General features: G+C 32.0%; 1 protein-coding gene across 1 annotated transcript; it reads left to right on the top strand.

The window, feature by feature from the left end:
• Positions 1-1,512: 1,512 nt before the first annotated feature.
• LOC132741449 (putative FERM domain-containing protein FRMD8P1) lies at positions 1,513-17,824 on the top strand (the record flags this gene model as incomplete). The annotated part of the gene is given in 10 exon segments (XM_060729608.1): positions 1,513-1,590; positions 4,756-4,861; positions 12,950-13,120; positions 13,752-13,853; positions 14,775-14,833; positions 15,075-15,241; positions 15,741-15,959; positions 16,408-16,537; positions 17,053-17,226; positions 17,727-17,824. Coding segments are annotated over 10 exon segments (1,253 nt in total), but the record flags the coding sequence as incomplete, so codon positions are not given.
• Between the last annotated feature and the right edge of the window lie 459 nt (positions 17,825-18,283).

The following is an 18,283-nucleotide window of genomic DNA, read 5'->3' as shown; positions in this document are numbered from 1 at the left end:
TGCAGCGTGATAATCGACAATATGGTTGAAGACCGCTATGTATTTTCAGTCTTAATAGTGCGAAATGGGTTCTTTTTCGCGAAATGGCCCCTTCCTCTACGTGATAGACTTATATATTCCATACTAACCTTTGTGATTCAATGCACTGTATCCCCCCCGCTCCATTCCCTTCCCCGCAACACCAATCCACTCCACACCACCTCTACTGCATTTCTTCACTTCTATAAACGTTCTGCAATTCCCACTCAGATCTACATCAATCCATGCACTCTTTTCCACTTCCATTTTATACTCCATTTTATTCTACTGTACTCTATTCCCACCAAATCTGCTCCGGATCTCGACTCTACACCACTTTTATCTCCCACCCACCCTAACCATTCGGGCCTTTCCACTCCCACTGAACTGCACTCCATTCTGCTTCTCCTCCACCTTCTGCCTCTGTACTTTACTCCAACTATATCCTACAAACATTTAACTGAAAGTCTGTGCCACTTCAATCCCACTGAAATCTACGAGACTTCTGTATTTTGCAGACAGAATTAATATTGAATTTTGCAGATAAGTTAAACAAAGAAGGATTTGCATGGATCACAATTTGTAGACAAACACAGAAGGGCTTTGCAGACAAGTAAATAAGTATACTGTATATCAGTTCTGTGCAGACAGAAATTATCTAGATTTTTGCAGAAAAGTTCAATAAAGAATAAAATTTGATCGATGTGTTAAATAAGTAAAATATATGAAATGATAGGCCAATATAAGGTAATTCAGTATATCACTTATATAATATAGGTTGAGTATGGCAGACAAGTTTGACAAATAAGGATTTTGCAGACACAAAAAGGGATAATTATATGAGATACTTTAAATAATTCATATTATCTTCAAAATCTAAAACCCTTCTTTATTGAACATATATACTTAATTGTTTTCAAATCATTTTTTTTTGTATTTATATAACTTTTCTACCAAATTCAATCTATGTTATGTATGAGATATACAGATTTTCCTTTTCATCTGTTATTTCATATTTTGTTATTTATTTAAACTGTCTGCAAATTCGATCAACATTCTGTCAGCAAAGCACAGATATTCCTACTGTACGAACATACTGTATTTTGACCTATAATTTCATATTTTGTTCTTTATGTAACTTGGCAGAAAATTTCAATCTGAATTATGTCTACAAAATATGGATCATTTCGTATTTTGTTCTTTCTTCACTTGTCTGCAAAATTCAATCAACATTCAGTCTGCAAAATACAGAATAGCCTATTATTTAAAATTTTGTTCTTTTATAAATTTATAAGATTTTTTTAGTACTACTACTTTCTTGTATTAGTTGAGTCAGTATCTTTGCCATTCACGCCTTAAGAAACGAATTTAACACCATCTGTATAATCTATTTTGTCTGCAAAATCTAAAAACCCTTCTTTGTTTAACTTGCACGCAAAGTATACCGACCCGGGAATAATTTGAACAGAACCCATGGCAACAAAAATAACGGTCCAAAAATAACGGGCACCTTGATAAATTTAGTGATATTCAACCTTAAACAAAATGGCTGCCAGTCGCAGCAATAACCAGGTAACGTAAACAAAACAAATATTTTTAGGTTTAATTATAAAGTTTTCTTGTGATTTGTATTATTAAACCGTTTATAAATTTGATTATCTAGTGGTATTCTTAAATTTAATTACAGAATCTGTTCAAACCGCTGCAGACTAAGTACTTTTTCAGAATCCGGAAATGTCAATAAAGTTTCCTTTTATTAAAAGGAAAGGCTTGCACAGTTGTGCCTTCATCCCAACATATTTAGTTGTTTTTATTTTTTGTAAAAACGAATATTTTTGTCAAAACGATTTGAAATCTATTCTCTATTGTATAAAACTAATAAAGAAAATAATCAATCGTAAAAATACTAACGTGGGGCTCTATCTATCATACTGAAAGGAAACAATTGTGCACATTTCATTTCCACTTTTTTCGCAGAGAAATCATTCGTTTTGGTAGTATATAGCAGCTTTATAGACAAGTAAATGCGCTAAAATACTTCGTTACGCGGTACCAATTAATAAGCATGTTCACAGATACGATGCGCTATCTATAAATCATCACGTGGCAAGGTTAATGATATGCATGGGCTATTTTTAGATTACCTCACCAAGTTCAGTAGATCTAAATATAACTCGATCATGCACTAATATTCTGTGTGATTTCGAACACCCTTTGAAGACGGAATACTACTACAGTCAACATCCTCTATTGTATAAAACAAATACAGACAAAAAAACAATTATAAAAGAAACTTACTTTTGCGTCTTGAAAAAGAATTGAAACGGAACAATTTCGTTTATAATTTATTACGGTTTAAATCAATAAATCATCCTATTTATATAAACAAACTGGGATTACCGAAGTAACTAAAAATAGCTTAGATTTCCGTAATATTACTTCGTCTGATTCCGCAGTATGACGGAATCGCCCGAATTGTCACGATTGCAATCGGAACTACATCGGCTATTATCATTAATCCGAAGAGTGACGGAAAAGGCCGAAAAGTTGCGATTGGCACGATTTCAGCTGGTTTCCCGTTCAATCATGCATTTACAAATGTAAGCAGAAAACCACCTAACCGGAACAAGTTTTCCAAATGAAATGGCTTGCAGCCGTGGCTGCAAGCCAAAAACTTCAAAAAAAATGCCAAAAATTGGCAATCTCCTGGATTAGACCCCTATGTATTTTTTCTAAAGTAAAACCTGTATATTTACACTAAAGAAAACGGAATGAACCTTATATATACTCCTGGTTTAGACCCTGGCGTCTATTCCAGGATATAGCCAAAAAATTGACAAAAAAATCTAGATCTGATATCAGACTGCACATGAATTCTTTGATAATGCATTAAACCTTTACAAATCCTTGTTATATTTGCATTTTTCATGCGTAATACATACGCACGTCAGTATCACAATTATTAGTCCATATATTTGGATAAGCCTTAGCCATAGTCTCAACATTTTGACAGCAAGACTGACCAATTTTACAATCTGATATTACAAAGATGTTGGTCTTTGAGGGGCGTCCATTGTCTGCCCTAAAGCGCACAATTTGTTGGGCTAGACGGGCCAAAGCTAGATTCTGAGATATTTGTGTTCTGGGTTCTAGAGGGAAGATATTGCCCAATTATGCAAAGTAGTCAAAATATATTGATGTGCTAAAGCTAGTTTCTGAGATATTTTGTTCTTGGTCAGAATCTCGCTTCTGCATAGAGGCGAGATATTGATCAGACACAAAATAACACAATATCTTATTGTGCAGTACCAATAGTTGGACTATTAATATGCAAAGTTGCATGGTGTACGTAGTACAATATGTTGTACTACCCTGTGAAGTGTAATAGTCTACTGTATAGGCTCTATATTACAGAACCTTCAGTGCCATTCCATGGAAAGTGGCATATGGTCACCAAGTAATATTAGGAAGTGTGCCAAAATTGTAAAGGAGAAATTGTGAATAAAATGGTATTTTAAAGTGGGTCAATGGTTATGAAACCTGCATATCACAGACAATATCACAGACAATCTGTCAAAAGACAAATTAAAGAAGCCAAGAACACATACTAAGAGTAATTAAACAGTAATTAAGTGAGGAATAATGAAAAGCCAAACTTAATTGAAATAACCAAATATCACAAACACATCAAAAAATGTCATGTTGAATGATCTATAAGGATCTGAATTCAAACCTGGGTCAAACAAATGACTACATCGCATAGAAGTACAAATTTTGTATCTATTCATTTAACTTCATGGTATGAACAAATCCTTTGATAGTTCAGGTCTGTTGAAACAAAGGCATAAAGTTGTTCCTTATTATCACTCTGCACAACATGTATGATAAGTTTTAAACTACAGTAAAAACCCTCAATTAAGACCACCATTGGGACTGGACCAAAGTGGTCTTAATTGCGGGGTGGTCTTAATTGTGGATATTCTTATCATTGCTTACGCACGTTATGACCAGGGCCTATTTTAGTCATTTTGTAAAAACAAACAATATGTATCTTAACCTGCAAATACAATATTTATAAAAGTATGTTATAATATTACCTCTGATGGGAAGAAAACATATTTCTGATGAAATTTAATATCAAATTTTCTTTGTTCTGATTTCAATAGTAATTATTGTATGATGTACATAATTCCCATATCATATCAGACATTATTTCTTCACAAAACAAATGTTCATAAAGCAACATTAAACCACTATGAAATAAACTTTCTCACCTTTTTTCATTAAATATACCATAACTAACGGATTTTGACACCTTGTGTAATCAAGTGTCATGCCTAAGAGCAATCAAGCAGATAATAACAACATAACTACACATTTAAGATCTAGGAAGGTGTTGATTTTAATATCAGTGGTCTCAATAGTGAGGTCAAATAAAGAACAAAATAATGAATTGGGACTGAATTTGGTGGTCTTAAAAGTGGATAAGTGAGGTGGTCTTAATTCTGGATCATGTAACCATTGACATAAAGAACAGAAAATTCCGTTCTTTAAAAAACTGGTCTTAAAAGTGGGGTGGTCTTAAATCCGAGGTGGTCTTTAGTAGGGATTCTACTGTACATGTATATCATCAGTAGTTTAAAGAATCCAAGAAAACCCTACCATCAAACAAATGGTCACTTATCATTTATTATGAAATATTCAAATTCAATCCTTTTTTTTACCTTTTTATTGCAGGATAAAAACCTCAGTAAAATACCTTCTCTTGACTACAGCAATGATGAAGAACTGAACGAGGACACACGTCTTATGTACGAGAAATATAAAGAAAAGATGGATAACAGTATGTACATGTAGTGAACTTTTTTCTGATAAAGAATATACTGTTATATTGAACTTTTCTGAGGTAGATAATGAACTGGTCACCAGTTGACTTGAGTAGCAGTTAAACAGTAGCTATTTTTATAGATGTATAAATTAGATTTACACATGTGTGTAGATAAATTGTACAATTTTGTCAATTTAATTAGGAAGTCCTGTTTAGGATAGCTAAATATTACCTTTAGATTTTCTGCTTTTTTGGTTTGTTGTGTGGCAAAGGTCTTAAGGTTAAGAAATATTTTGACTGACTTATCTTAGTTATCTGGTGGCATAAGCATGTGATTTTGGCCACAAGTTGTCATAGAGTTATGTCATTACTTTTATATCATATACAAGCTTTTTTAAATGATAACATGGATGCATGAAAGTGCTTGAGCTTCTACTTAAGGCTACTCAAATTTGCTTTGGCACTGAATATACATGTACCCATACCCATGTACGCATCTGATCATGGCCTACACTGTTATGCTGTTCAGTCAGTAGCATATTTTGTAATTATTTTGAAATTTTTTTCTTTATAAAGATGAATGGTTTTGTCCACATTTAGAAATGGATGACACCATTTAAGGTATTTGTTTGGTAATAAAGGTTACCAAATTTAGATTGTGTAAAATGTTTGTAGCTTAGCTTCACTGTTATATGATATACTATTTTATATCTATAAAAGCAAAGCCCATTGATAAGAAGGAACGTAAACCCAGAGGTAGTATTTGTGTAGTAGTTGTTGTCTTCTCATGTCAGTTTTCCATATTTTGTCAATGCTTGTAAACACACAAGTGATCTTCATGCATGTCCCAATTTGTGACTCTCCGTCTATGCTGCCTTTTGATGATTAATTTGGGAATCAGAAGAATACTTTAGAAATAGTAACAACAGGGGAGTGGTGGCCTAGTGGTTAAGATGACCATGTGTGCCTCTCAACCCAAGGATACTGAGGATCTTGAACATGTTTCCTTATGTGACACCAGTACTGGTAGTGGGCTTGCGAGGCTTTCAAATAAGCAACTTAAAAGCTTTCATTGCAATGAAGATACCATAAATATGTTAGTTCCAAGAGGAACAATGTAATTTAAATGACAATAATTTCATCAAAGTTTTGGTTTGCCAGCTCAAAACACTTGAGATCCTAAGCCTACAAAATGTTGCATGGGGCAATATGGCCAATATTGGACTATCATCAATATTTCTTAACTCATTTTCTCTCAGTAACGATTTATACATTGTATGTAAAGTGGAATTTGGCCATCATTAACAGAAAGTAAACACGCATTAAAATCTTGAATTGTTTCTTTTGAATGCAATATTAGTATAACTTGTAGATTTGTATTTTTATTTTACTGATAGATGTGATTTGATTTTGTTCATTATGAGTTCAGTGCAATACTTAATTATCTCAATGAACCATTAGAGGTCTCTATGGTGGAGCAGTCATGGTCTTAGTCTGCCAATCACATGCCCAAACCATTGTGCATTCAATTCCTGTCTGAGATGCTAAATTCCTTCATTAAATTTTGAGAGCTTTTAATTAGAAGGTTGGTCAGTTCTAGCTTGGCTTGTACTTGTGCCTGAAATAATGCATAAGGTGGATGTTTGGCCTTTGTTGTTAAGACTTAAATCCCAACCAATGAATTTCAGGAACCAGTGTTACACTGAATCATGATTTATTATCCCCCCGCCGATGGAATCGGGAGGGGGATATAGTTTTGGCGTTGTCCGTCCATCCTTCCTTCCGTCCGAATTTCGTTTCCGGAGTAGTTCTCTGCAACTACTGGCTGGAATTCAACGAAACTTTATGGGAATCATCAATATCAAGAGGAGATGTGAATATCGTCGGCTTGTTCCGGTTCGACCCTTTAACTTAGAGTTATGGCCCTTGATTAGTTATGTAGTATGTATATAGAGTAAAATCGTTTCCTGAGTAGTTCTCTGCAACTACTGGCTGGAATTCAACGAAACTTTATGGGAATCATCAATATCAAGAGGAAATGTGCATATCGTCGGCTTGTTCCGGTCAGTCACTTTAACTCAGAGTTATGGCCCTTGATTAGTTATGCAGTATGCATATGGAGTAAAAATCGTTTCCGCGCTACTTCTCTGCAACTACTGGCTGGAATTCAACGAAACTTTATGGGAACCTTCAATACCAAGAGGAGATGCGCATATCGTCGGCTTGTCCCGGTCAGACACTTTAACTCAGAGTTATGGCCCTTGATTAGTTATGCAGTATGCATATGGAGTAAAAATCGTTTCCACGCTACTTCTCTGCAACTACTGGCTGGAATTCAACGAAACTTTATGAGAACCTTCAATACCAAGAGGAGATGCGCATATCGTCGGCTTGTCCCGGTCAGACACTTTTAACTCAGATTTATGGCCCTTGATTAGTTATGTAGTATGCATACATCTCATTGGCATTTCCAGATTTTACTATTTAACACAAAATTATGGCTCTGTTATTGCCCTGAATATTTATCAAGTTCAAAGAATATTACTGTTTATGCCATGAATAATATATAAATAAAGCCTTATGTCTTCAGTTGTTGTGTTAATAATAACCAGTACTCGGCTGGGGGTATAAATTCAACGACTTTGCTTGTTTTGTTAAGCACAGTATTTTAGTCTTTACAAACACAATTTGATTTGATGCAAGAGTTATTTTAGTATTTTTGATACTTGTAAATATGTTTTTAATATTTTCTGTAAAGAAGGAGATAAAAAAAAACTGTTTGAAATTCAGTTTAATAACAAGTAATACTGTATATAATATTTAGTTAATGATTTAAATGCAAGTGATAGGTATTTTAATTACTGATGTAAGTTCTTAGAGTCTTATAATTACTGAACGTAAGCTCTTAGGTTTATGTTTTATGATTATCTAATTTGGTACTTCCAAGATTTAGTCATGTTTGACCTGATTTCCTTTAGCGTTTACATATCTTTGTCTTTTTGAGATTTTTGTGTGAAATATTTTTGCATGCATTTGTTACGGATTGCCTGTTACATTCAGAAGTTGTAAGATTGGTGATAGTGTAAAGTTATTTTATCTTAATATCTTTTATTGTAATAATTCAATGGTTATTAATTCATAACACCAATGAACTGTGCAGTTCATTAAGTACAAAAAGCGTCTGAAAGCCACAATGAACAATAAGACAGTTAAGAAAATAGTCATTTGAAAATTCTGTAGTTTTTCAAGGAGTGTTGACTGTTGAACTACAACCACCAAGAGTACATTTATAAGATTTCCTCAAGCAGATTATTATGGGTCATTTAATTTCCCTTTAACTCTTAGCCAGCAAAATCCAAAAGTGATTACTAACTAGTAGTTTTTGGCCACAAGTATAGAGCCAGGCCAGCCTGCACATCCATACAGTTTGGCCTGAGGCTCTATTCTGTTGGTAGCTCAATTTTTGTATTTTGATGATTGAAATCCCTTAAACTTTGAATAGACTGTTGCATCTTAAAAGTCAGGCAAATCCATTATATTAATGAAGTAGGTAAAGGGTTAAGATTTATATGATACATTTCTGATGTAACAGGCAGCACTTATGAACATATGTTTTGCATGAGATTTAATGTTAATTTTTACTTACTGTTTTGGATTGTTTCCCTTTTTTCAGTGGAATTTGACGGTAAGTTGTATCAACGGTTTTCCTTTGTTTTGAATTATTTTTAATAACGTACATGTATGTTGTTTGAGCAAATTAAGTTTAAAGCTTTGCTTGCTTTAAAAAAAGGAGATAAAAAACACAGGATTTAATTATGCATTTAATAGAAAGTAGAATTTGATGAGTCTTATTTATTATTATAGAATTTTTGTTACAGCCTTAGCATGTGAGCTTTGAACAGATAGAGTATTTATTATAATAAAGTATATAATATTAGGTAGTTTTTTTTATCAGACACATAAAGGAGAAAAAACAACATTTTTTTTCTGTATAATAAATAGAGGATATTGAATGGGTGTAGGTTCAATACTAAATTTATTGAAGGAGTTGAATAAAATTATATTATGTGAGCCTCTGGCGAGCGTAATATTAATTTATTCAACATGTTCAATAAATTCAGTAATGAACTTACACATATTTAATATTCTAGTTATCACATACCAAAAATAAAGACTGCTTAAAATTGAAAAAGAGTAATTTTTCATTGACGCGTCTATAGTATAACGCTAACATTTAGCCTGACTTTTCACTATGTTTGTTTAACGCAAAATTTAATGACGTCACATCAAAATATATTCATGGCCTTGCAACACCATTTTTACAGAGTTGCAAAAGGTGCAATCTGTGACGGGTATGTGATAATATTTAACCTATATTGATATATTTTTAAAGGATAAAATTTTGATAATAAATTAATGATTTATACATGTAACATTTGAATGGTAAAACCTGTTTTACTATTTTCACTAACTGAGCACTTTAAATGTATAAACATATCACTTCCTATGTAAAAACTGTATCATTTTATTCCAATATATGCATTATATCAAATTAATTATGATGTTTTCTTTAAGTTTTGTAATAATATATCATCTTTAAAGACTAGAAATAACAGTTGTGCTGTTGTGTGTAAATGTATCTTTTGAAATTATTCAAAATTATGTTGCTTACTTTTTTATGTAGAAAATTACACATTGTAGATCTATATGTCAAACTGCACATGTGTTTAAGCTCATACAACGTACATAATGAACTTCATGCCATTTTTTTTGGCAGTTTCACAGAGCTGATTTTTTTTACCACAAATAACAAGAATGAACGTAAGGTTATCTTCTTTTTAAATTCATTGAAATCTATGTCATGCTTATAATTACTGGTAACTATGGTTGCCAAAAAAAAAACAAGAACAAAAAACACTGTTTACCAAGGTGAATGATATTAAGATGAAAACTAAACTTCATTTTCAAAAGTTACAATAAGCATAATTTTGGTTTACAGTAAACACGGTGAAAAGATACCTAAGTTAGAATATCCAAGGTCAAGGTTGCAAATATAAACCCTATCCAAACCATTTAACTACATTCTATACCCAAACAAACTCCTGTACAAAACCTTCACATGGGAAATGGATCAAATACTGAAACATTTTTGTTGCTTACATACATTTTGTATTATTTTTCTAATAGTGTGTGTTTGAATTTTCAACTAACAATGTTGTGAATCTTATATATCATTATATAAAGTGATATTATAATATGTTGTTTTTTTACTAACATGCATTTTGTGAAATTGCTTTGTTCTTTGCATACTTTTTGAAAGTTATATGTTGGTCAGTGTTTTTGGAAAAAAGTTTAAGACTTTTATCTTGTGTTACGAGATGACCTTTTTAAAAAGTGTACAATCTCATCTGAATTGAAAGATAATTACATTATATGAATATTATTTACACTTCATGGGCCTTTAAGCACAAATAATATAAATATTTGGCCGGGTTGCACAGGTGCAAACCCGGGTTATAGTATGGTGAATGTCGGGCGGTGGGCGGCGGGCGGGCAGGGAAAAAAATTTCGTAACAGTTTTCTTAACAACTACATATCACAGCCTCTTGATATTTGGTATACAGCATAAACACATGGTCCCATACTGTGGGATTCGATTTCAGGTCTGTCGCTCATCCACTTCCTGTTTATCCACTTAGTTAAATTAGTTAGATTTTTTTACATTAATGGTCAATGGTAGGAAATTTTCATATATTTTTCTCAGCAACTACTTATCACAGCCTCTTGATATTTAACATACAGCATTAACACATGGTCCCATACCGTGGGATTTGATTTCAGGTCTGTCGCTCATCCACTTTCTGTTTATCCACTTAGTTAAATTAGTAAGATTTTTGACATTAATGGTCAATAGTAGGAAATTTTCGTAACAGTTTTCTCAGCAACTACTTATCACAGCCTCTTGATATTTAGCATACAGTATTAACACATGGTCCCATACCGCGGGATTTGATTTCAGGTCTGTCGCTCTTCCACTTTCTGTTTATCCACTTAGTTAAATTAGTAAGATTTTTTGACATTAATGGTCAATGGTAGGAAATTTTCGTAACAGTTTTCTCAGCAACTACTTATCACAGCCTCATGATATTTGGCATACAGCATTGACACATGGTCCCATACCGTGGGATTTGATTTCAGGTCTGTCGCTCATCCACTTCCTGTTAATCCACTTAGTTAAATTAGTTAGATTTTTCGACATTAATGGTCAATGGTAGGAAATTTTCGTAAAAGTTTTCTCAGCAACTACTTATCACAGTCCCTTGATATTTGGCATACAGCATTGACACATTGTCCCATACCGTGGGATTTTATTTCAGGTCTGTCGCTCATCCACTTCCTGTTTATCCACTTAGTTAAATTAGTTAGATTTTTCGACATTAATGGTCAATGGTAGGAAATTTTCGTAACAGTTTTCACAGCAACTACTTATCACAGCCTCTTGATATTTGGCATGCAGCATTGACACATGGTCCCATACTGTGGGATTCGATTTCAAGTCTGCAGCTCATCCACTTCCTGTTCACATTAATGGTCAATGGTAGGAAATTTTCGTAACATTTTTCTCAGAAACTACTAATCACAGCCTCTTGATATTTGGCATACAGCATTGACACATGGTCCCATACTGTGGGATTCGATTTTAGGTGTGTAGCTAATCCACTTCCTGTTTACCTACTGAATTAAATTTTCACCATTATAGGGTCAATGGAAATTTTTTTTCGTAACATAACAGCCTCATGATATTTGGTGTACAAATGCAACCCGTCCTTTTCTGTCTTTGACCCATTTTTTTAGCATAATGTTATTAAACCAACTGCCCTTACTTTAAGATTTAACTTTTAACTTAATTTGGTATAACATTTCTAATTCAGCAGTGTCCCTACTATCTGCATTTAAACAACTGCAAATTGAATTCCTCTAGCTCTAGTTTATTATATGAACTACTATTATTTCAAATTTGCTTTGCTATTAAGACAGGACAAGTTTTTCATCAAAATTAGCACTATTTAGCATTGACTGTCATATCAACTGCTGTTTTTAAACTGTATTTCTTCTAAATAAATATTCATGTGACCTTTATTAACAGGAAAAAGGTCAAACAGGAAAAAGGTCAATAATGGTACAGACACCCAATAAACCAGTGTCCTCTTTATTAAAGTCACAAAAAACGTAAAGAAAATGATACAAAAATTTGATAAACAGGTGGTCTTAAAATGAGAATTAAAACATTGTTGAAAAGTGTATTGTCTTAAAAATGAAACAATCTTGAACTTATGTTTTGTTGTTTTTATTGCATTATATTTTGTTTGCTTTTAGTAAAATTAGATACATGCATTATTTTAAAGAAGGTTATAATGAAAAACAGAAGTGCCTGTTTTTAAAGGTCACACTTTTGCCCTTTATACATGTTTTTTTCAAAAACCATAATTGTACGGAGAGACTGCTTCTTATAAAAGACCATGATGTCATGTCTTATATGGAAGGTCTTATCTCCTTAGTTTGACAGTTTTTCTACCTGAGGATATACAATTTGTTATAATGGTGTTAAATTTGACAAGTCCATATATTAATGAGCATCCTGATCTAAGCATATTGAATAGATTTATGTGTATTAGTTTCTTGATTTGAAATAAAGTTAGCTCCATTGTAATGGCTCATGATAATAATTGTTTTTCTCATGATGAAATTTCTGTGTTTGCTATAAAATGCAGAGGTTAAAAATACTTTTACAAATTTAATTTCTTAGTTTCAGGAATTAAGAATATGTTGAAATATTTTTTACTAGATATAACTTTAAGGATATGATAAATCATGTTTTTTTAGCTTAATGATGGAAATAATGTAAATCTATAAAAGTTGTTTGCTTACCTAATGACTCATAATGTCATAATGTTTTTTATGCTGTTTTTACTTCAAATTGATAAAAAGAGAGAAACAAAAATTATAATCACACAATTTCAGCTTATTTAAAAATGTGGAACAAAATTATGATCACTAGAGATATTTCTGCCTACTTTTAAAAGTGAAATTATTATGTTGCAGCCTCGTTGGATGTATGTATATTTATGCGGGACAGATCAGGAATACATGTACAGTTAGAGGAAGGTCATCATGCAGAGGCTGATGATCTGTTCGATATTGTACTACAGGATCAGGGTTTACCTGCAGAATGTGAAGATGTGTTCGCCTTGTGGCTTGTTTCTCCATTACTAGGTAAATATTGGTTTTTCTCTCCATTATTAGGTAAATATTGGCTTGTTTCTCCATTATTAGGTAAATATTGGCTTGTTTCTTCATTATTAGGTAAATATTGGATTGTTTCTCTATAACTTAGTAAATGTTGGCTTGTTTCTTGCTTGTTTCTCCATAACTAGGTAAATGTTGGTTTGTTTCTCCATAACTAGGTAAATATTGGCTTGTTTCTCCATAACTAGGTAAATGTTGGATTGTTTCTCCATTACCACATTGTAGGTAAATATTGGCTTGTTTCTCCATTTGCTTGTTTCTCCATTATTAGGTTAATATTGGATTGTTTCTTCATTACTACATTGTAGATAAATATTGGTTTGTTTATTTGGCGAAAATCTGAATATTTTTATCTAGAAAGTGACAAGATTAGTGCACATATTAAACAGATATAAAAAAATAGATAGCTAAATTAAAGTTACACTTACAAGTTTTGTCTCAAGATGTAATAATTGATAAGTAGCAACAAATGATACACCAACAGTTGAACCTATTGACTTCTATATAAGGAAAAAGAAAATTAATTTATTGTAACAAAGGTTACACAGTTTAAATTTGATCATATTTGTAATGTAAATTGATGCTTAATTTATATTAGAGTTGAGATTAAAGAAGAAACACAAACCATTCTTTATGGTACAACAGTGGGACGAACTCTGCTCAAAATACACAGACGCAAAAGCTGAAGAAATACATGATGGTAAATATGATTATTTCACACTTGTTACCTAAAGAAATTATTGTAAAATATTGTAGTAAATTTTTGTATATATTTGATTTATTAAGTTCTTTGACACCAGTAAAGAGCAAGGCCAGCAGTCTTGACTAGATTTTATACTGATGACCAATAATACTTTTAGCTGTTTGATTACTAAGTACACTGATACTGAATTTCCTTAAACTGCTGTAGAAAAAAATCAAATCCTTATTTGGCATTGAATTTATTGGCAAAATCATAATATCTTTAATACTATAGTTTTACACAAGTACAGTATTTATTTATTGATAATATACAGGATCATTATTTTTCACGCTGATTATTAAGGTCAGTGTATCGAATCAATAAAGTGTTGTTAATTTTTTATATAACATTTGTGTCGGATATATTTTGATATAATTGTATTACTATTTATTATTATAATTATGATATCGATATATCATTGCTCATGCTCTTCTCATGTTGTATATTAACGCCGCCATTGAATGTATGGTGATAAATAGATAATATGTGTATATGTAAATAAAATAATTGAATTTAATTCATATTTAGAGCAGGGCATGCTCTTTACACAAATTTAGTTGGTTATACATGTAAACCAAGCTAAGTTGTTATAAGCAAATTTAATATTAAAAAAATGCTTAAAAAATAATTGATTTTATGTATAGCAACATAAATCTAATTGATTACAGGAAGAAAGCAATATGAATTTGTAAAAAATACATACAATTCAAGAAAAAGAGATTTTCATACTCTGTAGCTTTTATATAAGATGAATTATCCATTTGGATACAAAATTGAAATAAATTGCCCCTTTCTCTGGTACTATTAAGATTACTGATTTTAAACCACTTTCTATCCACTTTATGATTGGTTCAAAGAAGAAATATTATTCAATTTCAGATGAACCAGTGTTAATGTTCCAAAGAAATGTTTTCTTCCCGAAAGAACGTGAAGTAAATGTAAGTGAAGGATATTTTAGAATTTATTATCATTTAGATGAATGACCATTTTTACATATTACAGATATATGTTTGACAAAACTATGTTTAGTCTGGTTTACTTGACCAAATGAAAGGAATAGTTTTCTGAAAGCCTTACCTAAGGATATTAGAGAAAAGGATAGAAAATTTTAGTGCCATTTTGCAAACATACAGAATGATTTTTTGTAAATAATTATAATCATTGAGTTTTGTATTTTAGATCACATATGAACAAGTACTACGCATTTTATACCATGAGGCCAAGTATAATGTATTAGAAGGCAGGTATATACTCAACTCAGATGAGTACCACACACTGGCTGGTATTCAGGCATTACTCAGCATGGATAAATATAACTCCAGAGATCATATTATAGAAACTTACAGGTACATTGTATGTGTTTTCAAGTGTTTACTTGTCTATAAGTCGGACCATTTGTAAGACAGTCTAAATTTTGATTTTGAAAAAAATTATCAGAAGTCATGTGATAGAAACTTATTTAAATCTTCAAATCAGTTGCCCCTCACTGCTGTGGGTTTGAATCCTGACAGGGACTTTACATTCTTCCAACCTAAAAAAACCTAAAAAAATATGATAACCTTAAAGGACTTTCAATGAAATGCTTAAATTTAGTAATATACCTTACCTTGCCTGCTTCTATAGCTCTCCCCTTTTCCCTCACTGCCCTAAAGAAGTCAAAAATCACTCTTGGTACCTTGCTGAAGGTCAATAGCTCTTTTCAGGAGCTCACATTTGAGTACCTGAAAGAATGCACAAAAGGAGATTCTAGGGCTTTTCCTCCACTAGTATGAGCTGGTAAGTTGCCCAATGATTTATGTTGTATTTATTGCTTGATATCCAACCAAATGACCTGTTTTCTTCCAGAGCAAGCTTGCATCAGTTTTATCCAGAGCATGTTTACAGAAAGCCAACAGGTTTTTTCGCAAAGCGTAAAAGTCAAGGTCCAAAGGATGCTGTTGAAGAGCGATGGCTTAATGCTCACCGTCAGGTTTCTCAGGAATATGAAAATGATGATATTGAAAATAAACGTGGGGAATTATACCGCCGATATCTGGAGATTTTATGGCCTTATCCTTTTTATGGGTAAGGGAGACAACTTTTATCATTATTATAGTTATTCTAGAAATGTAAAATAAAATTATTGAAATTTTCTATGAATATTTCATTTATTCATTTCCTATGAATACTTCATTATTAATATATGCATTGATATATTACATGCTAGTTCATGTTTAGAATTCAAAAATTTTGAATAAATCCTTTATATATTTATATATGATTTTTTTTATTCACATTCTTTTTCGTCAACTTTTTTTCAAAATGTATATATATGCACATGGATGTATTTAGTCAAAAGTTGATATTTGTTGACTAGTTCTTTAATCTAGGATAGAGAAAATAACACTTCATTTAAAAAAAATTAGCAATGCTTATTTGCAGTTAATGATACAAAATATCAATATTGAAAATAAAGATGAAAAATGCATTATCTATGATCATGTTCAGAGTTTTATCTCATGATGAATTTCAGGGCAGCTTTCTTTGACAGCTTTATAAACAAACCACAGGGTAAATTGGGATTCTTGAAACGTTCACACAATATTGAGACATGGACAGCTATCAATACAAATGGTGTATGCTTGATAGATAGGGAAAAAGATGTAAGTTACTAGCTATTACTCAAAACATTGTATCCTGTTTATTCACTTACATTTTTTTAGCAAGATAGTCTTTGGGATCTTTCTGTGTCCGTCATTTGACATTAGCTAGAAGTTTTTTTTAAGAATTAGACTATTTGAAGAACATGGAGAGCAATTCATCTCATGTTGAAGTCTGTTTCTTCATCCATGTAAGCTTTTTGAAACTTAGAATACTTAATTATAACCTTCAGCAGATTTATACATGACAAGAGTACATAACTTTTACATCATTGAATTTGATTGAATTATGTCCCTTTTATCACAATTTTTTATTGTTTTCAAACAGACAAATTGATTATTTATACAGTTTTTACAATCATAATCTACTATATCTAGCATTCATTTTCAAATTAAATTCTGTGCAGGGTCTTTCAAATAGAATTTGATTTTATTAATAGAATTTGAAAAACCTGAACTGTGTAATTTGTCAAGTGGAACAATTAATGTTTTATTTTCAAATTTCTCTCCGCGTATAGGAAGTACTGCTGGCGGTACCTTATACAGAATTATGTTGGGAGTATGGAGAGCCTCAGTTTGATGTTGATGATGATGCTTTCCCTTGTGTCTTTCTACAGTTCCTCGTGAATGAAAGTATGCCTGAGGGGGGCGACAGAAAGGTCACCAAAGTTCTACAAGTGTATTCCAGACAGGTATAGTAAAGACAAACAAGTTTGCAATGTCTTTGATAATTTTGAGATGTAATGAAGTTGACATTTTGTGTGTATTTATTTGTTTTTACATCTGAATATTAGGTGTGGATAATAGTAGGGGATAGTAAGTGTTCCCTATATCTTGAGTAAACTTTGTAACCTCTTGTTTAAAAGTCTGGAAAAGGAAGCATTAATTACAATACAATTACATGAACATCTCAGACTCAGTTTGATTGAATCTGTACATTAGGGATAATGAAAATGTGCAACATGCCCCTCAGCTTTGAGCGGTACTCAATTTTCAACGTTCTGGAATCTGAGTTTGAGTTGCATTTGATAAGCAAATTTGAAAAATCTTTATGCAGGTGTTCATTAAGTGGCTGTCTCCAATATTATAAATTGATTTGTCAATTATTTACTTATATAAAATACTTCATTTATTTTCTCTCCATTTGCAATGTATCTAAGTGAAACAACATATTATTTATGTTCAATTCCAGGCAAAAATGATGATAGCTTTAATAGAATCATGTGTTGAACGTAAGAAGTTAGCAAGACGAGGTATTCCCGCACTTGATGATGTAGATGGTATGACAGGCGAGAATGGTAAGATATTTTCCTACATTGGTATTGTCTAGGTTAGATTGATATAAAATAATGTGTTATAGCAATATGTGTGTTGTTTCTTGTTGTATGAAAACCAGAAGATGCCCTCGTGGTGATGGTAACTAATTTCAAATTGCCTGCCCCTAGCCACTATGGGTTTCGAATCTGCTAATGCCTGAAATAATGCACTTAATGAACTTTTTAATTAGCCTAACTTGAATGTCCCCAAATGAGTTTCATAGTATTGTTGTGACTTAAAAACAACTTGGAAAAAATAAAATATATAAGTTAATTGTCTGTTATAATTATTCTTAAATGATGAAGGGTAGATTTTGACATTTTATATTTGTTGAAGAAAATAAATGTAATTCCAAAGAAAATATTGAAGCTTGTTTTGGACCTGACAAATTTATATACTTGGTAAGTTATGTGGTTTAGTGCAAGTAATGTA

This window comes from Ruditapes philippinarum, unplaced genomic scaffold (genome assembly GCF_026571515.1).
Source record: "Ruditapes philippinarum isolate M1 unplaced genomic scaffold, ASM2657151v2 ctg112_1_1_1_1, whole genome shotgun sequence".
Lineage (NCBI taxonomy): Eukaryota > Metazoa > Mollusca > Bivalvia > Venerida > Veneridae > Ruditapes > Ruditapes philippinarum.
This window is presented reverse-complemented; position numbering and strand designations above follow the sequence as displayed.